Genomic DNA, 25585 nt, shown 5'->3' with positions numbered 1-25585 from the left:
CACGTCAGAAAGGGGACGTCCTGTTGGATTTGGCCCTGGATTTAGGGGTAACTGTGCGCCCATTCAGGCACCAGTGCACACACCCTGCCCATAACTCCTCCCCATCTCAAGTGCATCAGTCAGTGTTGGCTCTAAACCTACTTACATAAATCTTAAAACCATCTTTCCACTCTTCCAGATGTCATGTTCATGTCAGTCTGCAAAAAAAGAGGAAGATTAGGCCCAAAGATTAAGGTACAACAAAATCATAATTAAAAGATTTCTGGTCAGACATGGATTGCAAGATGACAGCTTAATATTTAATCAAAGATATTGTGGCCAAAAAAGAAAGACATTTCAGTTTGATGGACCTTAAGGAGAAATCATGCACCTCCTGACACATGTTGATTGAAAAAGACTTTTATAGACTCATTCAGAATCAATGAAATGTAATTAATAAATCATATTTAAAATAATAGGGGATTCTTTAACCCGTTTCTTTAATTGACTCAAGTGTCAATTAGGGTTACAAAGCCCAAAGAATAACACTTTTGGGCTATAACCACCTAACAGCAAACAAAGATTGACAGCAGTGTGGTAATCCTGCTTAAGGGGATTACATTATTTTACTCAAAAGAGTTAAAACCCTTAAAACTATTTAGCTTCTCCTAATTACAGAAGGTGACCTTATCCTTTGTTTGGCTGACGGGAGGGGGGTCAGAGGGAGAAGGATGCAATGTTTTAATTAACAGCAAAAAGTTGTGACTTGATGCAAAAGTTTATTTACATAGCAAAAGTTATCGAAGAAGCTCTCCTTTTGTCTTGTGTTTGTATGTGTGGAGCTCTGGCTGCATTTAAGGCACGCTTTATAATAATTTATTGAGCTCTATGGTATTTGAAAAGTTTCATTGAGTTTGAATTGATTCAGTTTTAATGTTAAGATGTTAAAAAAGCTGATCATACAGTGTTTGTCTCATCAGCTGAATGCTCGGATGCTAGTGAAACTTGGAAGTTGCTTCTGCACGAGCTGAAAGAAGCTTCAACATAATAACTTTTCTTATGTGTGGTACATTAAACTCAACTCAAACTTAATTTGAAAGCGATTGTTAGCAAACCATCCAAACAACTTCCAAAATCTCAGACCGATCTTATACTACAATTTGTTCATTATTATTATAAGGAATAAAACATTCTGAAAAGAAATGCTGCTCTTGTGATTTCTGGTAAATATTCTGCTACAGCAAGCAGCTGGTTAGCTTATCTTATCACAAAGACAGGAGAATGAAGGAAACAACTAGCATGTCAGAAGATTTCTTTTTGAACTGGCCCTTTAAGCTAATGAATTTAAACATTGTGACTTTGACCCACACAAAAAATAGTGTGTGAAAGTAAGGTGTGTTTTTGTACAGAGGGTAGTGTGCCATGCTTTTTATTTGCAGTAGTGAGTTTATTTTAGTTTATCTGTTTCAAATATTTTTCTGGCTTTTTTGCTTTTATTGGACAGATTGAAATGGGAATATACGGGGGACCATAAGCAGAAAAGTGAGTCTGTTTTTTACGTATAAAACAACAAGATAAAACATGGTAATTAGTGAGCTTTCGAAGAGTGGCTAGGTGCTTTTGGTTTCCTTCAGTTAGAGCCAGGGGAGCTGTTTCATTGGGTTTGCAGTCTTGTGCTAAGCTAAGCTAACAGTTTCCTAGCTGTTACTCTATGAGTGTATATCGACTATTAACTCCCTGTAAAACAACAAATGTGTTTATTCCTAAATTTGTCTTACACCACCTAACAACAACTAACATTAGCTCCGTGCTTACATATTATTGAATGAGTACGTTTAATTGAATAGATAATAAGACTGCCTGTATATTTTTTATACTTGATTTGATAACTTCACTATGGCGGGCTGTTTATCTTCTTTTTTGTATTGAACAAGAAGAATGTGATTTCTGCAGGACTTGATTTTGTCCTGAGCTATTCACAGATATAGAGATACAGAAAGAAAGAGAGCGCTGGGCACACGCTGAAACCTTGTCTCTGCTGATCCTATTAGATGATAATCTCCAGACTTGCATATCCGTTTAAACTTGGGTTCATGTGAAACTAAACGTGGAGTCCGCCTACCCCCCTGTTCTGCCTAATCACCCCTAACAAGTGTTTGGATAATGCCCAATTAAATTAAGACCATTTTCTTTATTCACTGTGTTGATTCAGGTAGATGGGATTAACTGAAGTTGCTTGATTTAAAATGCTTAATGGGTGTACAAGTGTAAATCCCTGTACAGACACACTTAAGTTTATAAGCAAAACAAAATGTCAAGGATCCTTTAAATGAATAATAATTGGCTTAAACTTGGAGCTTAGTGAAGACATTAACATGAAAAACGATATTACTTGTTATGTGACATATTTGAACGTTTTCTAGCAGCACAACACAAGCCAACACATTTGATGTATTCAATATACATCTTTATTTGAACAATACATTTACAAGTTTACCTCCATTTATTTCATCTGTATTTATGTACATTGCTTAAAGTTTTGTGGAATAAATTATTCAGTATTTTAAAGTAAGGATTTGTGCGAGTCTGCAAATGTTTCTGCAAATCCTTAAGGCTCAACACCTTATTCGACAGTTAAAATATGTATGTGTAGGAATTTTAAATAAATAAACATGTTGGGATTTATGAACACATTTTTCTTTGTGATAACACCAAAAGAAAACCAAAATCTAAATGTTATTGTTAATTCAAACACCACGTTAAAAAAAAATCTAAAATAACCAACAAACCAAAAGGAAAGTTGAAACACTCACACAGGGTGGAATTCTTAACTTAAATAAGGTTGGTTTTAGTCTTGGTTTATGATATATTTGACTGAAAAACACACGTTTAGAGACTTGAACTGTCTCATTTTACAACAAACAGAAAAAGTGAACTTTAGATGGTGCATAATCATCGTTTTGAAAAGTATTGTGGCCTGCAAATGGTGTGAAAAGGAATGCTTGGCTTGGAAAATCACTTTTCTACAAAATGCATCTAAAGAAATTGGGAAGAGATGGGGCACTGTGGTTGCAACTAAAATATGTTCAGTTTATTGCAATCATAAGTTGTAAATTACTACCCATTCAGAAACAAGCTAACAGGGAATGTTTACAGTAAATCCTTGAGTAGAAGTTAGCAGTCACCTTTTTTACTACAGAGGAATGATTTTGCTTACAATAAAAGTGAATACTTGGTTTGCTCTTTTAACCAAATCCCAAACTTATTTACACAGCTCAGCCTGCAGATTCCAAGGAAATTCATTTTCCTGTGTCATTCTCTTCCTCTTCTTCCTCATCATTCAAACATAGACTATTCCCCCCCCTCACACGTTCACATGACGGAGCACTTCTCCTCTGCTTTTGTTTTCATTTCAGTGACGGTGGCCGACGCCTTCTCCTTCAGCTGGTCCATGTCCATGTTCTGCAAGTTCTGAAACTGGCCCATGAGGGAGTCCTTGCCCTCTTCCTCCGTGGCGTCCTCGTCCACCATCTTCAGCAGCTCCTCGGGAACGTCCACGTCGTCCCCGGCCATCTCAATCATGTTGTCATCCTGCTCGCTCTGCACACCAGGAGAAGACATGGTGAGAAACAAAGACGTATGCAAGATTCAACATTAAGTCTGTGTGTGTGTTGTGTTTGTGTGTGTGTGTGTGTGTGTGTGTGTGTGTGTGTGTGTGTGTGTGTGTGTGTGTGTGTGTGTGTGTGTGTGTGTGTGTGTGTGTGTGTGTGTGTGTGTGTGTGTGTGTGTGTGTGTGTGTATTAAGGAGGTCTTTGTTTTCAATCTATAATATATCTCAATGGTTCTTTTTTGGTATCTCTTTGTCATCCAGAAATATTTGTTTTTGGCACAAATTTGGAAGGAAACAGATGAAAATCATCTCTTTTAGAGAATTTTGGATAATTTTATTGTGATTTACTACATTCATCCCTAAACATTCAAACAGTTTTCTCTAACAATGTTTTGCTTTTTCTTAAACATTATAAGGTGAATAGAATAGTTCCCCACAATATTATTATAATAACAAGTTAAAATAGTAACTTTTGATTTCCCTGATTATAACAGACTCTATATTTATTGCATTGAATTATCATATGCAGGAGTAAACAACTTAAAGGATTTTTACAGGATTAACCTGCTGTCAGTTTGCTCCACTTCCAAAACATTCATCTTTGACCTTTTTCTCTCAGATCTGACAAACATTAGATGTGTCGAGACGACGTATAACCTCATTTCCAGCTATTCATCGGTTAATTGAATAAGGATACTGCCCATCTTTTATTTTAAATCAATTCTAATGTAAACACATAGCAACTTTCTGATGCTGCAGATTGGTGTGTGTTTGTTTTCAAATTGTAAGACCTTAGGCAGACTAACGAACAAAAATAGAAGAGCTCTAAGATCTGACTTAATCTACAGTCAAGTAGCTGCTCTCCAGGATATTCTGCTCTCTGTGTTCTCTACATTTTTCCAAAGTAGACTAGGGTCTCCTTTGACTTCACTTTATGTGCCGTTTGCATCATAGAAATGCTCAATTTCCAACCAACTCAATCTAATAGCTTAATATCTAGAATAGTCATGCAACAGGCAGCGTACTGGGACTACTTTAAACCCAATCTGTGGGATTACCTCGGACCTGCTTTAGCCTTTCCTCTCTGAATCCCAGCGATAGTCTAAAGATATCCACTATAGCGTTGCACGAGACCCTAATTCCATTAGACAGACAGCACCAACTTCCTGTTTCTTCTCCACAGTTTTACCTTTAATATATATATCATTACATTATTATTTTATTTAACTCACTCATGATAGCATGTATGTACATTCCCAACATCCTACCCATTAAAAGAAACATAATTAACAGAACAGGATTCCTTTAGGTGCCTTATTATTGTTTGAAAATCCATTTAAATGCATATTTCTCTTCTAATAAAGGCACGTCATTTGTTCTTTTTCAAACTAGAATGCAATGTAAACACCACTGAGGGAGAACAATACGATCTATATGTTGTCCTCATCTTGTATGTGTGATTTCAATTTAAAAGAAAAACAGTGAAAAGAAGTGCACCCATTGTTTAAAGCAGGAGACTGAACAATAGAGAGTCTGTCGCGTTACATATGAGAAAAAGCCCCCAGCACCCAAGGTCATCACTGCATTCAGATAAATAAAAATAATGGTATTAGAAAACCTTGATTAGATATTAATTGTGTCGCTTGTGTCTTAAAAACACACACATCAGCACAAGCAAGTTTTTATCTTTAGATTAAATTATAGGATAGGAAACACTCCTGTATTTATTTTTAAAATACCTAATTAAAACCCCAACATACCTTTTTTGTTCCTTCCATTACAGCTTTTTTGATTATCAGTCCTTTAAAGTCCTGCAGTTGCTCGGTTTACTTCCACTAAAATAGATGTTGTCTGTCTCAAAGTCAGTTCACACTGCCCGGCGCACCCTAATGAGCCTGGGACACCTGCTCTGTGGCATTTGGCTTTGTAAGACTCAAGGTGCAACATGGGACACATACTAACGTCTTCCAGGACACTGGTTGAACGTCTTCCTTGCTAATCTCTACTGGCACGCCTTCCACCTCCTGTTGCAAACGCTGCAGCTGCCAAGTGCTGCTGTTTCTGCTGATAATTATAACCTCAGCCATGATCAAATTAAAAGACTGAGAGAATTAAGAATTTGATAAATAAAAAAAACTGATCGGTTTGGAGATGGTTTCTGATAGGCAACGCTTTCATTTGTATTCATATTTAGCATTTATAAGCAGCATAAAATCCTCTAATGTAGTAAAATAGCATATGTACTTGTCTACGAATATAACCCCTGTGTGCCTTCATAAATTGAGGCAGCAGTAAACTGATAATGAAAGACAATATAGTCAAATACAGTAATAATATAAGATATGTCTTCATAGGAGAAGTTTTAATTATTGAAAGTACTGGTCATTAATAAAAGACCTAAAATGTCCTTTAATTTATAGTGTATTATAAATCACTTATTAGATATTCCTTTGGCCCTTGTAATACTATAATAAATAATATTCATAGTCAACTATGTGTTCCTTTTCAGGGTATTAATGTACAGTACTGATTCAATTTTAAATATGAGAAATATTAAGTCTTTACCTTTGGCAGCCTGTATTTTTCTCGGAGGCACACCCTGAGTGTTGCCCTCTCTGCTTTCTTGTGTAAGAAATCTGCATCCCTCTCCATCCTGAAATAGAGATTTTAAACATTTTCACCACAATAACCTTTGCTGCTGACCTCAGGAACATCCCAGGTTAACAAGAATGATTTGATTTTAATCCCTTAGAAAGGAAGGAAGCTGCAACAAAATACCAGCAAAATGGAATGGAATGACCTTGTGGTTTCATCAGGGTCTAAAAGCAGCGCCATAAATCTTTCAGCATTTGATTTGTATTAAAACATATTTTGCCTTCTGTTTTGTTTGTTTACATACATACACATGGGCCTAATTATATAGATAACATATAACTGTTCAACTCCACACCACATACTCCAGTTCACCAACATCAATAAAGCGTTAACGCTGAAAAAAAAACATTGCAATTAACCAATGTTTGCTGGGATGACGTTTCATAACAAATCTATTTTGTTTAAAAGAAAATCTGTGCAATAGGTTTATACTTTATTAACACTTTAAAATCTATTTTAAAATTGTTCGTTTTCTGCAAAAGGTAATGCAAATGATGATGAAATCCAATCCATTTGGTATAATAGTGCTGATAGATGTTGGGAAAAATGTTTAACACTATTTGACTTTTACAGAAATATGTGTTGCACATCCTATTGCTTAAATCTGAAATCTTTAATGTGCACACCTACATTTATTTGCCTAATTAATGTTATAGCTTTACTGTCAGTAATTCCTTTATTGAACGTAATAGAATACAACATCAATTATTGATTTCATACTCATACATCTATTTCAGTATTTTGAATTTACAAGGCCAGACTCACACTCCTTCAGCCAATTACAGATGGGATTATTAGGCCAGACTGGGTCAAAAAGATTTTAAATCAAGCCAAGACGCCACCATTTGATAAAAATGATGGAACACAACAGTGGAGTGAGATTCCTGACACACTGTGCATTTTTCCTTTTGATTCTTGGTCTGGATAGATAGTTTATAAAGAACACATCTATTAAATTATTCTACAATAATGGAGAAGGTTGTCGACTTTTAAAATGTACCTTTATATTACAAATATCTATTTTAATACCTTAATATTAAGAGTGGAGAGTCTGGATTAATCTGGTTATGTAATATCTGATCGCTGCTGCAAAAAATCTTCTCACAAAAGTCCAATTTGTGAGAGCAAATTATTTTTCACACTTTCTTTAAAATAAAACATGGGATGGAATAATCACATAGTTGCTAAGTGACCATTCATATATTATATTCATGTACAATATTTATTTTAAAAGCACAGCAACATGGCAGTTTGCAAAACCAAGCTTCCTGCTGTTGATTACTGAAGAGCTATAAAGTATATCAAAATAAAAAATAAAAATAATCCATGACAAATAAATGAAAGGCTTTTTTTTTTAGACTGCTATATTTTCTAGAACATGCTACCAACAGCTACCTCAAATGCAGATCTAAATGCAATTGACAAATACATGTAAATTTGTAGGATTATGTGCTTGCTGCTGCAGCATATAATCTCATTTATAATAGTCATTTTAGTGTTTCAGTTTTAAATATCCAATATTTTCTGCTGTCAAGTGCATTGTTTTCAAGCAGAGAATAAACTGCCTTCATAAAAATGCTTCCTTGGTGTTTAAAAATCAAAAAATTCCCCAACAACATATTGTTGTTCTTGCTGCTGAAATAGATGGGAGATTATGGGAGATTATTGATCCAGGCAGGACCATTAACCCCAGCAATCGAGTACGATGGTACCTCTGCTGTGACCTTCAGCAACAGATGCATTTCTCAACAAAACACGCAGCTTGTTGTAAACTCATGAAAAGAATATATAAATGAGGGTTTACATTTAGTTAGGGCACAGGTGAAAAATATGTTAGTGCGAAAGAGGGGAGAGTAAACAGTGCAGGGAACTCAAGGTCAGATTTGACATTCTGCAGCCATACTGTTTCCAATTGGGCCAATGGCATGAATTGAAAATGGAGCACTGTCCATGTTATACTCACTTCTCCTCCACCACCTGTTTTTGATACTCTTCATACTCCTCTCGTGTCATCCCTGCTGCTTTGGCTGGATCTGTGGGGGCGGCCTCCTCTTCTTTGTCACCTCCACCACCAAGGCCAATTCCTGACAGGGGGTTCCCAATCATGCTCTTGATCAAGAAAGCCATCTTGAGTTGCTATGTGCCTGTTCACTCTGCGAGGGTGAGAATATATATTTTGTAGGTGAAAATGATGCTGCTCCCCTGATGGCGCCCTCCGGTTCGGCTTTCTATAGCTGTCAAATCCAGTGGTAGCTCTCTAGCTAACCTGCTGCTTGTCTACAGAGCCAAGGACACACTGACGACAGGCAACAGACACAAACACACACACTAACACACACGTACACAACGGCCATAATCTGGATTTAATCCTCCCTGCTCCACTATGCTAAGAGGCAGATGGCCTGTTTTCTTTCTATTTTTAAATCATGCAGACCTGTGTAGATGTTTATCTTTATTAACTTTGACACTTTTTGCAGTCTTTGGAGGAACTAGGTACAGCGCTCATCTTAAAAAATGTTTTTGGAGATGGCTGTCCTCCGTTTAGGACCATACATATGTGGTTACCGCCCACTACTGCTTAATCATATTAGTAAAGCACTGACTGGCCCGTGTGCAGCTTATAGCGCAGAGACCGAGCAAAGAGAGAGGAGCGGGATTACTGTGTTGTTTATCCCCCACTGGGGCCTTGCCATGCTATTGTTCAGAGGGAGGATGATTGATAAGAGTATGAGAGATGGTGAGATCACCAAATCACTACACAGCTATTTGAAAGCTATGGTGAAGGACTTGTTGATCACCCCAATATTCTTGATTGGAAACAGAGAATTTTCATCTATAACCCGGGGGTTATAAGCAGGGCCGTGGCTCAGCACATAGGCCAACTGTAACGTCAAGATAAAAAAAAAACTGCTGCCAAATTTACAAACCGTATTGTTGGTTGGCTTGGTGAAGGTGGCTCTCTGTATGTTTACAATAATGAAAAGGTCATAGTATGATGTAAATATGATGAAAAGAATAGTATAGTATGATGACAAATATGAAATTCATCGTACAGTATTGTTATGAACCTGGGTCATGATGTCTGCATGTTCTGATGTGTGCGCAGGTGCTGCCTGGAGATTGGACCGTTCTGAAATTTATTTTTTTTAATGTCGAAAATATCAGAGGAATATGTCCCATATGGTCTAGCGGTTAGGATTCCTGGTTTTCACCCAGGCGGCCCGGGTTCAACTCCCGGTATGGGAACAGATATTATATGGCCATTTGTTGAAGTATGCAACAAACTACATAGTGTTTTAAGTCCTAACTATGAAAAAAACAAAGTAAACAATGTCGAAATATGAGAAGAAATGACATAGTATGGGATAAATGAAGCATTGAATAACGTGTTGTATAAGAAATCAATTACTGAGGTAAATCGAAGTACTGTGTCATAGACAGATATATTGTGTCAATCTAAAATGATATGAAGTGATTTGAATACATAATTAAATAAATAGTCCCCCTTAATAATAATGAGCAAGTTCCATTAAAGAGGTATGTTGAAAATATGAGAAATAAAGATTTTCAGTAGTATAGTATGTCAAAAATATGCTAAAAAAACGATGGACCAATTAGCATGATCGCGTTGGTTAGGTTGAGTTAAGCCAGATAACTCAAAGATAGCCGGGGTATGTTAAACTGGCTTCCTCGTACAGGGCACAGGTGGCCCGTGTTCAACTCCCGGTATGGGAACAAATATTATATGGCCATTTGTTGAAATACGAAAAAAACTACATAGTGTCATAGGTCTTAACTATGAAGGAAAAAAAAGTATACTATGTCAAAAACAAGAGGAAAAATTACATAGTATGTTGAAAATATAAGAATTAAAGACCTAGTATAGTATGTCGAAAATATGAGAATTAAAGACTTAGTATAGTATGTTGAAAATATGAGAAAAAACGACATTGTATGTCCAAAATATCAGAGATATATGTCCCATATGGTCTAGCGGTTAGGATTCCTGGTTTTCACCCAGGCGGCCCGGGTTCAACTCCCGGTATGGGAACAGATATTATGCGGCCATTTGTTAAAGTATGCAACAAACTTCAGATTGTCGAAAATATGACTTAAAAATGAAGCTTATAGTATAGTGTACTGGAAAAATATTAGAATAAATAAAAAGCATTGAATGAGAAGGTGTGTCCAAACTTTTGACTGGTACTGTAGTACAGTTTGTTGAAACTATGAGAAAAAACAACAGTATATAGAACATTTCAGAAAATGTATTGTGCATATTGTAATGTTAATACTGTGAGATGCGAATCCCTCCGTCATGTATGATCTTATAAATGTTCCTTTGACTTCATAATGTGGTAAGCATTTCCAGTGGTGCAATTAGATTTTCTTTTTGAAAAATCATCAAAAATCAATCAATAAATGAGATGCACTAAAAATGTTTGCACAGTAATACTAACTGGGATACACTTTAAATAATGAGCGAAAACCAGGAGACATTTCTTTCTACATACATCCTTCTTACCATTAGTGGAGAGTTGCTGACAGACTGAAATAAGCAGAGACCACAAAGAGATTTGTTTGTTTTTTCATATTTATGTAAATTGTTCATGTGTTCATTATTATCAGCTTCTGACTCGATCAAAGCAGATAAACGGAAGCAGACGTCTGCTCTGAGTTTTCGTAACCAATAGTTCAGCATTCTTTTATACAAAATTGCACAGTTCAAAACACAGGTTTCTTTGTAGTCAGTTCAGTTTCATAAAATGGGACCCGGGGAGATTGAAAACAACATCAAAAAGGATCCAACCAAAAATACTGTAAGGAACATGTTACATCATGTTGGAAATCCAAAGGTCTCACAGTAGCATTCATACACAGCAAATTACTGATCAAATTAAAAAGTCTGCTATTAATTAAAACAAATTTCTTCAGCAAAACCATTTTTTCAAGTACAATAATTTAAGATCTCAAAAAGAGTCCAAAAAACAAAACACCAAAATGGACATTCCCTCATTTACACACTTTCTTTTTAGAAATGCATTTTATCAAAAGAACTTCTTTGCTGCTGCTTCTTGTTGACTTCTGCGGGAGAAGAGGAGAGACAACGCGTTAGAGACGGTAGTGAAAGAAGTGCTAGTGATGTATTTTCCTTTAGTAAAAGTAGGGCTACCATAGTGTAGAAATATTGTGAAAGTAAAGAACATGAATTTAAACTCTTAGTGAACAAAAGCATCAGCATCAAAATGACTTGCACCAATGTTTTCATATCACTGGATCGTGATTAGTGATGCATACATGTGTTTGACTGATGTTGTTTAAGGCTGATTTCAACTCATTTGTACACTTTCTGTAATAACGTAACACAACATTATGCATTAGTTGATTCATGCAAGGGTCTTAGGAGAGAGGGGTACAGATGGTAAAGCACCTTGAGACAAATGAGTAGTCTTTGTAATATTGTGCTATATACATAAAGTCTGATGGACATTCGATTGATTTATATTTTGCATTGAAGAAAACCTGAATATGTAGTGACATAAATGCAGTTGAGTAGAAGTGGAATGTAGCATAAAATGGAAATTCCCATGTAAAGTACAAGTACCTCCAATTACAATCTTGTAAAAAAAATACCAGAAAAGGCAAAGTATAACAGTTACAGTGGGGCAAAAAAGTATTTAGTCAGCCACCAATTGTGCAAGTTCTCCCATTTAAAAAGATGAGAGAGGCCTGTAATGTTTATCATAGGTATACCTCAACTATGAGAGACAGAATGAGAAAAAAAAATCCAGGAAATCACATTGTCTGATTTTTAAAGAATTTATTTTCAAATGATTGTGGAAAATAAGTATTTGGTCAATAACAAAAGTTAATCTCAATACTTTGTTATATACCCTTTGTTGGCAATGACAGAGGTCAAACGTTTTCTGTAAGTCTTCACAAGGTTTTCACACACTGTTGCTGGTATTTTGGCCCATTCCTCCATGCAGATCTCCTCTAAAGCACTGATGTTTTGGGGCTGTCGCTGGGCAACACAGACTTTCAACTCCCTCCAAAGATTTTCTATGGGGTTGAGATCTGGAGACTGGCTAGGCCACTCCAGGACCTTGAAATGCTTCTTACGAAGCCACTCCTTCGTTGCCCTGGCGGTGTGTTTGGGATCATTGTCATGCTGAAAGCCCCAGCCACGCTTCATCTTCAGTGCCCTTGCTGATGGAAGGAGGTTTTCACTCAAAATCTCACGATACATGGCCCCATTCATTCTTTCCTTTACACGGATCAGTCGTCCTGGTCCCTTTGCAGAAAAACAGCCCTAAAGCATGATGTTTCCACCCCCATGCTTCACAGTAGGTATGGTGTTCTTTGGATGCAACTCTGCATTCTTTCTCCTCCAAACACGACGAGTTGAGTTTTTACAAAAAAGTTCTATTTTGGTTTCATCTGACCATATGACATTCTCCCAATCCTCTTCTGGATCATCCAAATGCCCTCTAGCAAACGTCAGACGGGCCTGGACATGTACTGGCTTAAGCAGGGGGACACGTCTGGAACTGCAGGATTTAAGTCCCTGGCGGCATAGTGTGTTACTGATGGTAGCCTCTGTTACTTTGGTCCCAGCTCTCTGCAGGTCATTCACTAGGTCCCCCCGTGTGGTTCTGGGATTTTTGCTCACCGTTCTTGTGATCATTTTGACCCCACGGGGTGAGATCTTGCGTGGAGCCCCAGATCGAGGGAGATTAGCAGTGGTCTTGTATGTCTTCCATTTTCTAATAATTGCTACAATTTTGTCTCTGGTCTCCTTTGACAGCTCTTTGGTCTTGGCCATAGTGGAGTTTGGAGTATGACTGTTTGAGGTTGTGGACAGGTGTCTTTTATACTGATAACGAGTTCAAAAAGGTGCCATTAATACAGGTAACGAGTGGAGGACAGAGGAGCCTCTTAAAGAAGAAGTTACAGGTCTGTGAGAGCCAGAAATCTTGCTTGTTTGTAGGTGACCAAATACTTATTTTACCGAGGAATTTACCAATTAATTCATTAAAAATCCTACAATGTGATTTCCTGGATTGTTTCCCCCATTCTGTCTCTCATAGTTGAAGTGTACCTATGATGAAAATGACAGGCATCTCTCATCTTTTTAAATGGGAGAACTTGCACAATTGGTGGCTGACTAAATACCTTTTTGCCCCACTGTATCTAAAATGTGTCTTAAATATGAGAAAATACAACATAGTATAGCAGCTCGGGACCTAAGATTTCCATTGTTATATGACTGTGCATATGATAATAAAAACCCTTAAACCCTAAAAGATATGCAAAAAAAACAAAGTAGTATTGCATGTTGAAAAATGTTCACTGTATTGTATATTAAAAAATAAAATAAAAAGTCATAGTATGTGGAAAATGTATTGAAAAAAGAAATGTAAGTAATTTCCAAATAAGAAAAAGACTTCTTACTTGTACATGATGTAGCAGAAGAAGAGGACTGACTGGACAACGATGAAGATTGTAAAGTGAACTGTGGATAAGCAGGAAGGCATGGGAGGCACCTCAGGGCACTTCACCGCCTTGTCCACTGGATTCTGTATGAAAACATAAAGAAAAAGCACAGAGTTCAGTCAATTCTGACGTGTTTTTACAAACAACTCCATAAGATGTTTCCCACTCTGATTCCTACCGGAGCGTTACGCTGCACCAGATGCTCAATGTCTCTTTTGACCGTGTGCAGATGCTCCTTGATGTCGTTGAAGTGCTGGATGGTCTCATATGTTCCCAAAGCGCCCGCGTTCCCCTGCTGCTGCACTGAGCCGATCTGCTTCAGAGACTCATAAAAGGAGTTCCTGCAGACACAAAGAGAAGACACAAAATGATATAATCTTTTAATGCAAAAACCTTTTAATACCAAATAAATATCTCTGCTATACAATCAAGATGTTGAATCAAAATGAGAATCCATGTTGGTAAGCACGGTGCCCAGTCAATATGCTCGGTGATATCATTTATTTACAGTAATACTTTGTCCAAAATTAATCTTTTAATCCCCATTCACTGGAGGATACATATTCTTAAAGTTTGAAAACAGAAAATTACCATCTGATAAAAGAGGTCATGATTGCAAATTAATCCCTTATAAAAACATGTTCTTACAACAGATTACAGGAGGTTAAGAAACGCACCACAGAGGGGAAGTCTATCAGTCTGGACATGATGCATGAAGCAAAATAGGGATCTATGAAGGAAACAAATAAATGTATTGTACCCTTTTTTTTTGGAAGAGTGGTTTTAGCAAGTCTTTTTTGAAGTTTGATAACACTCAACAAGAAGCTACAGCCTGTTAGCTTAGCACAAAGACTGGAAACAGCTAGTCGGGACCAAGGATTAAACAATCCTGGCAGGCTCATTAATAAACATGTTATGTATCATTTGCCTAATCTGTGTAAAATGACAATTAGTGGTCAAGAAATGGCACATAACCCCCGTAGAGTAATGTGCCATTTCTTGAACCGGCGACGTGACTTTCTGTAGACTTGGCGTCTTTTTGAGTCAATGAGTAATTTGGGATTATGTTTTTTTTGACTGATGGTTAATGCTAGTTTATCCTGCGAAGGTTTATTTGTCTGATTTCTATTCATCACTCCCTCAAAAAAAAAAAAAAAAATGTACAATCCAAAACCATTTAAGGCTCTCAAGTAATAAAATCTGAAGTTGGCTTTTTTTTACTTTCAATTTCAGTAGTAAATGAAGTCAAATAAACCATACCCAGAAGAGAATGAAAACGTCTAAGCCCGGATCATATTTCTCCACCAAATTGAATTTCTTAAAAGTTGATTACTTACAGGGAGAAAGCAATAAGTTCCCCTTATCATCTTAAACACATCTAAGACGATTATAGGGGGAGGGGGGGGAGTGTCTTTGCAAATGAAAGTAATTCAAGTGGCTCCACAAATGAATTGGAGGTTATCCATGTTTTGCTTGTGTATGACAGATGTGTTTAAAGACGCCTAATCTGATAAGGACTGAATGGTGCTAAGATGGTGTCCTTTTCTTGCTCGGCCACATGTCTGACAGGATGGACAAGGATGACATATAAACAAAATCTAATCACAGAGGGGTAACAAAAAAAGTCTCCCTTGAGAAAGCAAGTGAGCATTTATTAAACCCTGCATCTAATCTTCATCTGCTACAAGTGACCCATTTATGAGCAGAACGCCCTCCTTGGAGTCTGAGATGAAGTCCTATCATAAACTGTGTTTAAAGATGGGCCGGGATCAACTGAGGGCTTAATCTACAATGTAATACAGATCAGTCGCACATATTAGCACATTAGAGGGGGCACACGCAGCCTTTTGCCAGGGTCTCAGCTCATTCACTGTGTCAATCAGCTTACTCCCCTGCACCTCTGATAATGTGCTTTATTAAAAACAAATCATAACAGAAACTGTCTTTCCCTGCCGTCTATAATATCATTTATTTTGGTCAAATTAACAAATGCTGTACGCGAGAGTCCATGTGAGTTATGGGTCAACGATATACTAAAGGAAATCGTGTATGCACAATCATTTGAGGTTGAATGTCCGGTTGGATTTAGGGCATATAAACAGCTTGGTTCTTTTATGATACACGAGACGGAGAGATTAATGTTACATAAAATACAATCTTTAATATCTTGTGATTCAGATTGATTCTTAATGCAGATGGTGTGTTGAAATTAAGACACACAATGAGACTGCAGCCACAGGACAAACGTGACTGAATAAAGAAACGCAATTCTTTGTTCCAAAAAGAATAACTAACTTAATTATTTTCAACTCAAGAAAAACATTCTTGAAATCCCCTCATTTATGAAAAGGGTTTTGAGGAAGACATTGTTTTTAAAGCTGTTGCGTGCTCACAATGACTAAGCCTACAAGCACCTTAGGCAAGCAATATAAAAGCACAAGATAGAAGCGCTCAACACCAAAAATTACATTCTGAACACCTAATCAGGCTTACTTAGGAACACTCATGGATGGCATACCATCATAAAATCTCTTAAGCTGTATTATCTGAACGTTAAGTTGTGAGGAGACCATATTTATAACCAAAGAAGGAAAGATTAAACCGGGTAGAAAAAAACTGTACCTATCTTCTCTCGCCAGTGATTGAATCCTTCCAGTTTTTACATCAGGTGTAAATTATGCAACTGCTTACTTCCTGATAGGTGATTCATTTATTATTAAATACAACAAATAAGTGAAATGATTAAGAGCTTATATCAAGGCAGTGTGATGATTATATCATGTAGGGCTGAAGGTTTCAAATGTGTGAGTGTGTGCAAATGCCTGACTGATACTGCGTATGGATTATCGGGCCGGCAGACACCTGTGATTCTGAAGTCACCGCTTCCTCAGATTAAATATGATTGGAGGGATTTAGCCGCCAGGATTTCCCTTGTTTTTGTGGAGTATCACGGAGATCTCTTTATGTTTTTTGGCAAAAACAACGGCTAGTTTCTTAACAACAATGAGCCCGTTGGGACTTACCTAAGCTCGTTCAGGTTTTTGAGGACCTCCTGCTGGGTGGCTATGACGGAGCCCAACTGCTGTTGACCGACGGCGTCCAGCTGAAGGAGAAAAGAAACATGGTGGTTAAAGGTTTGTGTGTGGACGTTTGATAAAGCTGTTTTAACACAGAGATTTAATGGCTTTTATAACCTATAATAAAACAATTAACGTTAGCAAGAGTACACAGAGAGGACACTAAAGTGATTGCAGTGTATTTATAGTTTCAGTGACCCAGTCTGTTGTGATCCCAGTACACTTATATATCACTAAACTGATTAGAAAAAAATGTAGGTGTCGATTCAGACATGTGGGATTTGCTGGCATTATTCAGGTTTGAGGAGCGTTCGTTGACGTGGGAACAGCGCTTCCAAAAATGCTTGTCATTTGGAGTTTTTTTTACAGCAGTTTGCAACACATGGCCTTTTGCTGTTTACAGCCAGCTGTGTGCTTTACTCAAGCCGACTAGAGATGCATGCCCATAAAGAAAGCCCACATATCTGATACTTTATTACAACATTGAACTTTTTTAAGAAAGCGGTTGACAAAATGTGAGACAGACACTGTGTTAAGAATTGAAAGAGTCTGCACCAATGAAAAATGTGTAAAAAATGTCCAATTTTAACAACTAATTTGAACTTTTATTAACCATGCAAAACACTAAGTTGGAATGTATTTTTTTTAACAGTTTGAGCATGTGGTCTATAAATCCTGTGTCGTCTTTCTTTGTGTCTGGTGAGGACATTAGACACTCACCTGTCCCGACTCAGCGTTTGTTCCCTTCTTGGCCACCTCATCGGTGATGACAGAAACGTATCTCCGCTGCTCGTCCAGGATCATAGCGAGCTGCCGGTGGAGCTGTTTGATCTCTAGGTGGATCCGGTTCTGACCCTCAAACACCTGACGGATTTCCTGATCATTCACAGTCTCATAAATGTCGTCAACTGAAGAGGAAACACAAAAGATTAAAACTACATCTACAGACCTTTCATGAGGTATTTAAATGTGTCAGCATACTTATATCTATTAGAGTGTATTTGCTAATATAAAACTGCTAATAACGAGTATTATTACAAATAACTTTAAACTTTATGATTTGTTTTGTTTAACCACAGATGATTTGGTTTCATGAAACTAACTTGGCTCTCCTTGGATGTCGGGGTGCTCTTTCTGAAACTCCTCTTTCTTTTTGTCCAGCTCTTGCTGGAAGTTCTGAAATTCCTCCTGGTACTTGTCCTTCTCTTCTTTAGGAATCTCAGATTCAGGTGGGGGCTTCAGTGGGAGAGACAAAAAAAAAACCCTCAGTGAACTCAATAGAGGCTCTGCTTAGACTACGTCGTGCACATACATGCACGCAGACACACACAGCTGCAGGAGTGAGCTGCACACAGGGATGTGAACGTATTTGGAACTTTAGTAAAAAGGTGGTTACCGGCTGCTGGCCTGGCTCTGTCAGACTGAACAGTAAGAAGGACAAAACATCGTGGTCATCTGGAGGAGGAAGGAAAGGATACATTAGTAAATAGAGTTAAACATTAAACATTGTCTCTACATGTATGCCAACCATTCCAGTGTCCGTTGAATGTTTATAGAATACAATAAAAGAAAATCATTCAACTTGAAGACTTACCTATAAATGATAAAACAAGAGAAAATGATAATACTGAAGTGGTCCTTTAATTTTTTCCGCGGCTGTATAAGGGAGTTATAATTAAAGAGGAAAGGGGAACTGGGATAATATCATGGCAGTGAAAGACCAGAAAGGCCTCGGTTAGAACACTTGCTATATGATATGAAAATGCATTGCTAATAGGGGAATAGCAGGTCAGAAAAAGTAGTGTAATACTATGAAGAACATATCAATAGGGTACAAAATATGATTTAAAACAATACTGTTATGGGACAATACTAAAGCTTGAATGAAACGAAACATTAATAATATGTTAGTGTTTTAAAGTCAGAATGGGGGAAGTGTGATGGGGTTGAAATATGCTGATGAAAAACAGGATAAAGACAAGTAAAAGAAGACTAAGTTCATCATTCTAAGATAATGTCAGAAAAGAGACCACCATGAGTAATTAGTCGACAGTAATGCTGAAAGTACTCTCCCTTGCTTTCATTTATCTCACAGCTTTGATACAGATATTAGAGGAGTACCTGCTAAACCTCCAGTGGCCGCTGAGATCCCAAAGAAGCCCTCGCTGGGAATGACCATGTTGTCCACCTTTGTGCAGAACTCATAGTCTTCTTTGTCTGGAGTGAAACCATTGTTGAACATCACCTGAGGAGGAGGATGGAGCAATGAGGAAGCTGAACAAAATGCCACTAACTTTGCTCATCATAATTTAAAATACATCAGAGCCACAATGATTGAGTTTGAGTAAGGGAAATGTGCCTTTTTCCATTTTAGATTGTTATATTTTTTATTTTAGCATTACACATCCAGCTTCATACGCACAGGTAATAACTCTTGTGTTTATATTTACCCATATTGTCATTAACACATACACAGCTTCATGGATAAAGGTATTAACTCTTGTGTTTATGGTTTCTCCTACCGTGAGCGTCTTCTTGTAGTATGTTATTTTGGCTCGGACAGGATAGGGTTTGTTGCGGAAGTCTCGTAAACATGTGCCGAGGGCCTGTGTGGTGCCGTCACTGGATCAAAACAAGAGAGAAAAAATATACATACAAATAAATTCACCTGTACAGCACTGGGCTCCACGTAGACACACAGTATGCAGCATGATTAGACTTTGTTAAAAAGTGAACAACACTAATGCCCGTGTATGTTTTTGTAAACAGTGTGAACTCTAAGAGGAACTGGAATGGCATTGGAAAAGTGATTTAAAGCTTTCACTGGCCCGGGGGAGATTAGGAAAACTGGAGGATTATTTACTTTCCAAGCAAATATAATCATATTTCCTAATCTCTTTTAAGTTGTTAAAATTTGAATTGATGACATCAGAGCCAAGCAAAGGAAATGTTTACTTACTTTTGATGGTCATAAACAAGCTTGCCATTGTTTCCCACAACAACTATAGCTGGGTTATTTTTCTGGAATGAAGAGGATAGAAAACAAGGACAAAACACATTAATCCTTTTTCCATGTGAAGACCAGAGGTGGCTTTGCCTTTAGGTAATCTTATTCTAAAATATCAAACCTGAAATAATAAATACTCAAATATGATATAAACAGAGGCATCAGTCTTTTGTTTGGCATGAAATTGATCTGTTTATGTACTCAAAACCATCAGAAACCGAATCAAAATACTTCAAATTAAACTGTTTATACAAACAGAGATCATTTAAAGTAAAAATGTGCACATTGTACTACATTATATAACAAAAATAAATATGTAAAAATATGTATATTTCCATATATACAATTGGGTAGTAATAATTGTAAAATATATATTAATGCTGAAAACCAGATTATTGCTCAAAATGTACAAGAAAAAATAAAGATAAACATTTAAAGAATTTAAAATAAAATAAATAATAAAAACATTAACACTTCATCACTTCAAAGTATAATAGACACATTGATATGTTTTTTAAAAATATTAAAATAAACAAAACAAGCCAAAACTAATATTAAGGATGATAAACATCTATATCAAGTCAATATTAAAAGGAGGATAATCTTACAATTATATCACTGTAAAAAGGAGCAGTGTAAGCCTGAATGTTTCTTTGTGCCTGGTTGACAAAAAATAACTCTTTTCAGAAAGTAATTATAAGTTCTGGCTAAACAATAAACACCCACCTTCCCGTCGTTGTCAAAGGAGTCAAAAAAGATTCCGACTCCATTCCACTGGTCGGCAGCTCCGTACACCGGACCGTCGAGGCCTTGTTCTGTGGTGAACCACATGGCCTAGTAGACACAGAAGAGGAGGAAATGTTAGTTTGTTTAGCGTCCATTACCCAACACAAGTCAAAGGCAGTAGATAAACCACATTTAGGATCGTAAATTGGACATAAAGGCCTGACAGCTCTGGAAAACCTTACCAACAATAAATTAAAATGTACTCCGGTGAACAAAGTGCAGGCTAAAAACAAACCAGTCATCCATTCACCAGCTGTGAAGGGATCTACAGCTGTCACACCTTGATATGTTAATAGACCAGAGGCATGTTTTAACTGCAGCAAAGCAATGCTGAAAACCTAAAACGACTTATACATCAACTTAAGTCAAGATGTTTAATGCTGTTTACAAAAGTTGCTCTGTCAATACCTTCCTATAACCCTGTGAACATGAAACACCTCCTGAAGCAGGATATGCTTCATTCCTTTAATACCAAGTGTAAACGGCAGCGTAATGCAAATGAGCGCTAGACATTGCTCAAAAAAATAACAGTCAGTAAATAGATGAGTTTCTGTGGCAATACCAACCATGTACTTCTTCAGTTTCTGGAAACAAGTTTTGACCTTTTTTACATTTATTCCTCTGCCTACGTATAACAGTTGAAAGTAAGAGGGTTTACGGATTATGAAATATTGAATTAAAGCACAAGTTAGTAATAATGTAAGCAAACTGCCTCATTATTAGACACAGAAGTTTGACCCCGCCTTACCAAACCGTCCGCTCCCATCCGGCCTCGTCCAGACACTCTGAAGGTCACCTTGGCCTCCCAGTGTTCAAAGTTGACTTGGTTTTTGGTCCACACAGAGCCCTTCTGACTCCTGAGGGACGGCGTGATGCGCACCTGGTCTGAACTAGGAATAGCATCTTGATGGAGAAATGGAGAGAATAAAGGTTTTAGAAGCAAGTAACCGCATGTAATGGAATCAGAAGCCAGCCTTATCAGGCTGTGCCTACTGTCTAATAACATATTCACAAACAGTGAAAGATTTACCTCAGATTAGTTTGTTCAATCTGGGTTTACTCTTTGAAAAACAAACTTTAGGGAACTTAATGTCTAACAACTTGTAACATGTTGCTTTTTCTGTTTCATATCATTGTAACTTCAATAACTTTGAGTTTTGAAGTGCTGTACGGACAAAAAAGGAGTTTAAAGATTTGACAAACTTTTTTTTTTAACGTTTTACCAAGTCATACCATGGTTCCAGCTCTTCATTTTTGAGGATTTGTATCTTTTATTTGCATACTTGTATTGTTAACTTAATAATTAAGATTTTGGACTACTGGGTGGACTGAACATACAACTCATGGCTAGTGGTCGAGTAGTTTAAGACACCACACACGTAATCAAAACCCTCCTAATGTGGAGTATAGCTGCTGACATTTTATGCCATCCCACATCTCTATAGATTAGCAGGATATTGTAATCCCCCCCCCCCCCCCCCCAAAAAAAAGTGAAGATGTCACCTTTAACCCTTGGAAATTATGACCGACTGAAACGTTGATCAGCAGAATAATAATAATCGTTGCTGATTGAGAGGGAATACTGTGTAATTTCGTGCTGCTGCAGCTTATTGAATGCTCATATCAGCAATTAGACAAATCACAGTGTGATGCAAGAATCCAAAGGCCCATTCCTGCAAGATGAAAGTTCAACGCTTGAGTTGCATGTGTCTGAACATACTCTCTGTCAGTGCTGTTTTGAATTAGCCCAGGACACGTTTCAACAGGACTGTGACTCAGACGTAAAAGCTACGCTGCTAAATATCTCTGGTGCAGTTTTGAATGGAGCAAAAAAAACCGCTATCTTTACTGAACATCCATAACGGAAACACGTCAGTAATATAAACAAGCCGTTAAAACATAACCAACTTCAGCTGCCCTCATGTCGTGTTGTTAGATGTGTGTTTTAGGTTGAAACAGCAGCTCTGTGATGTTGACAGCTGGATACAAACTTACTTCCAGTGTGAATCCAAAACGGGATCCCGCCGTCGCTCTGAGACAGGTGGGGTCCCTTGAAGCTGTATTTGTACTCAAACCGGCTGTGAGGAAGCTCCTCTTGCGTCAGGGCACCGGCGGGGATGTCAGCGAGGGTGTGGTGAAATATTAACGGTGTGAGAAAAGTTAATATCAACACCCGAGTGTTGGCAGCCGGGCGCTGTGCTATGGACACCGCCATGTTTCTGTATCACTGCTGACGTAGCGCTGAGACCACGAGCATGACGGGCTGCCTGTAGGGCCAACAGGGCGCTTTCTGATTGGTCCGCTGCTTTGGTCCTTTTTCTTCGCTTCTTCTTCTTCTGTTTTTTTTAAGGTAACAGCTGACTCTGGGGTTGAACGCAGGAGCCTTACGTACACAAACGAGTAACGGATACATGTAACTGTAACACGTAATCAGGATACAAAATCCAAACCATTATTCCTTACAGTTACATAAAAATACGTTGTTGCTGGTAAAAAAAAAAAAATCAAAAATGTAAAAGGGAAAAAACTACAACTAATAATTGAAGAAATACAATTATTATTTTTTTTACTAATAATTCAATAACAAATTTGATTACTCGCAGAATTACGTTACATTTTAAAACACATAACTACATGTCACGAAGCACATGCTTACACAGTAGGCTACAACCACGTTTTTGAATGAGGTAGATTGACAGCTGATTTGTTGAACAGAAATACTGTATATGCGTAAATTCATGTAAAAAACTAAAACAGTATAAACTATACCATACAGCAGGACAAGCCTACAACTGAATCTGGAATCAATAGGCCTGTATACTACTATGTATTTGCATTGTATCTCTTTTTTTGTTTGTCACAGTTTAGTAGGCGCACACCTGATTTATTTTCAATACTGTGGGTAATTTATCAATGCATTGTTTTAAATTAAGAACATTTCATATGCTGTTGAGGACACAGTTTTATCCACAAGTATAAAAAAGTTATCAGGTTACATTATTGTAATTAAACTTTGCACAACAAATACCAGTAAAAAAAAACACAACAAGAAGGATACACATTTTTCAGCCTGGCTGATGTTGATAAGTGTTCACAAAGGAAAGGTTGTGCCTGGAGGGGCAGGAACTGATACTTAGGGTGGAGAACAGTTGAACAATGCAAACAAGTTAACAATATTTGAGTTCCCTCCCACAAATACAACTGCTGATACCTATAGCCAACTAATGTTAATACTAGTTTAATTCTAATGGGATTTTACTTAACAAAACACATTTATGGGATCTCTATTAGACACTGTGTTATGTTATGCATTCATATTAAAGATGTAAATATTGCACACATACCATTATCACACATTTAACTCAAATGACAATGTTAATATTGACATATTGGTTTGAATTACTTCTTTGGTTCACTGCCTGTATTTCTAGTCTTAGGAATTTTAGGCATATGAAACATATCTTTATCATTACTGCATCCTGCACAGATGCAGCGGACCCACACACACGATCTAAAAATTCGCTGAATTAACAATCAAACCCCCTCACTGCAACACGGAGCTGCTCGTCAGCCTGTGTGAGGTCAGACAGAGGTTAAGTGACATAGCTGTGCTGGCTGATGGAACTTTCACTGCAGTCTGAAAGCCTCAGCAGGAGATGGGAGATGACACAATTATGTTTCAGTAGCTTTCTATCTACCTTCAGCAAGCTTCTTCCTTTTGCTTCTGGAGGTGCAGCATCTCTATGAGGGCCTGTGATTACGGGTTCAGGAACGAACCACAGAACAAAACAGGCCATTGTTGTGACACTAATCTAGGGATTTTGGATATAATGGCAAGTGATCAGCAAGAGGGAAGAACTGTGCAGAGGTTTACAGTCTTCAGGTTTAATGCTGCAGTCATTGAGGAAACATTATCTTACTTTAGGGATTCTTTTTACTGTGTGAGTGCAATGTTCACTTGAAAGGAGTTTTATAATTTTGTCACGGTTCCAAACAGCACAATGTTTTAGTATTTATCCTAAATAGTGCCAATGCTATCTCACCTTACACCTCTGATCCGTCTTGTAAATCTGATCAAATCTGGGAGTTAAAGAACTACACTTACATTATTTACACAAATGTGTTATACTTTATAAGGGCATGGTCAATCTAGTGAATCCACATTGAAAAGGGGTGTCCGAAAATTGCCCAATTTCTTTGCGAAATGAATTTATTAGGATTTTATTTTTCATAATGTCCTCTTAAGTGCATCTACGATGCTATATGAGTTAGTACTGTAAGTAAAGAGAGTATGTATAGGAATAAAACCAAAAGATTTCGAGTGAATTCCCTTATAAAGGACACTAACTTTGTATGTAACATTTAAAACTCTTGAAAACTAACAGGCTACCAGTGGATTTAAAAAGTAGAGAAAATAGTCCTTTGTCTGAGGAAGTCCTCATTAGAGAGTTAACCCACACTCTTTGTAAGGAAATGTAGGATTTAAATAACAAAAGCAATGCTAATGTATCCATTTAGTGGGGGACAATGGGAACCTGTAGGATGTTAATGGGTCACTGAGACTGTGAATAGCCTATCACATGAGTCAGCACAAATATTTGGCCAGTGAAGTAAATATTGCTGGAGCCTGAATGATTGGTATTTAAAATAACACTTTATTTGAAGTTTGATCTATATTTAATTGCCTTCACTGAATATATTTGACCATAATAAAGCTTCTGACTTAAGATTGTCTACCTCACTGTGTGTATTTAAGCCTTCATTTGAATGAGTCAACATTTAGAGATCCTAAACGGGGCTTAGTGGACAAAACAAAGAGGAGTTGTGTTGTACATGGGGTTTCTTGTTCCTGGGGGATCTAAAGATGTTTGTATTACCCATGTCGCATTAGGGGGAAAGGGAGAGTGGCCTGTCACCTCCTGATGTGACAGCAGGGCTTAGTTTAATGAAGCCTGTTGCCCCATGGTGTTTATT

At 37.4% G+C, this 25585-nt stretch overlaps 2 protein-coding genes and 2 non-coding genes across 4 annotated transcripts; 2 read left to right on the top strand and 2 right to left on the bottom strand.

Annotated features, from left to right (window-relative positions):
* Nucleotides 1-2451: 2451 nt before the first annotated feature.
* Nucleotides 2452-8579, bottom strand: cplx4a (complexin 4a). Its single transcript, XM_063889858.1, has 3 exons — nt 8208-8579; nt 6155-6242; nt 2452-3579 (listed from the first exon to the last, which is right to left on the bottom strand). Exons 1-3 carry the CDS (start codon nt 8369-8371, stop codon nt 3352-3354), a joined length of 480 nt encoding a protein of 159 aa, XP_063745928.1. The 5' UTR covers nt 8372-8579; the 3' UTR covers nt 2452-3351.
* An 839-nt stretch (nt 8580-9418) lies between these two features.
* Nucleotides 9419-9490, top strand: trnae-uuc (transfer RNA glutamic acid (anticodon UUC)). The gene has a single exon. It is a non-coding gene; the product is annotated as a tRNA-Glu (tRNA).
* Nucleotides 9491-10223: 733 nt separating this feature from the next.
* Nucleotides 10224-10295, top strand: trnae-uuc (transfer RNA glutamic acid (anticodon UUC)). Its single transcript has one exon. It is a non-coding gene; the product is annotated as a tRNA-Glu (tRNA).
* A 525-nt stretch (nt 10296-10820) lies between these two features.
* Nucleotides 10821-22868, bottom strand: lman1 (lectin, mannose-binding, 1). The gene is made up of 13 exons (XM_063888805.1): nt 22607-22868; nt 21360-21514; nt 20552-20659; nt 19778-19839; nt 19341-19440; nt 18940-19063; nt 18215-18273; nt 17922-18054; nt 17539-17726; nt 16765-16844; nt 13920-14082; nt 13700-13824; nt 10821-11329 (listed from the first exon to the last, which is right to left on the bottom strand). The coding sequence occupies exons 1-13, from the start codon at nt 22824-22826 to the stop codon at nt 11293-11295; spliced, it is 1554 nt and encodes a 517-aa protein (XP_063744875.1). The 5' UTR covers nt 22827-22868; the 3' UTR covers nt 10821-11292.
* Nucleotides 22869-25585: the final 2717 nt, after the last annotated feature.

The sequence above is a fragment of the Eleginops maclovinus genome, chromosome 8, assembly GCF_036324505.1.
Source record: "Eleginops maclovinus isolate JMC-PN-2008 ecotype Puerto Natales chromosome 8, JC_Emac_rtc_rv5, whole genome shotgun sequence".
NCBI classification, from domain to species: domain Eukaryota; kingdom Metazoa; phylum Chordata; class Actinopteri; order Perciformes; family Eleginopidae; genus Eleginops; species Eleginops maclovinus.
Note: the sequence above shows the minus strand (reverse complement) of the source record. Positions and strands in the feature narration are given on the sequence as shown.

Bases quoted from the DNA above. Each gene is read 5' to 3' on its own strand.
- cplx4a (XM_063889858.1), bottom strand. From the start codon at position 8,371: ATGGCTTTCTTGATCAAGAGCATGATTGGGAACCCCCTGTCAGGAATT. The intron at 6,243-8,207 runs GTGAGTATAACA...TCTCTATTTCAG, and splicing joins AAACAGGTGGTGGAGGAGAA to GATGGAGAGGGATGCAGATT. The intron at 3,580-6,154 runs GTAAAGACTTAA...CCTGGTGTGCAG, and splicing joins AAAAATACAGGCTGCCAAAG to AGCGAGCAGGATGACAACAT.
- lman1 (XM_063888805.1), bottom strand. From the start codon at position 22,826: ATGGCGGTGTCCATAGCACAGCGCCCGGCTGCCAACACTCGGGTGTTG. The intron at 19,064-19,340 runs GTAGGAGAAACC...CCTCCTCCTCAG, and splicing joins ACTACAAGAAGACGCTCACG to GTGATGTTCAACAATGGTTT. The intron at 17,727-17,921 runs GTTAGTTTCATG...TTTCCTCTTCAG, and splicing joins CGACATCCAAGGAGAGCCAA to TTGACGACATTTATGAGACT.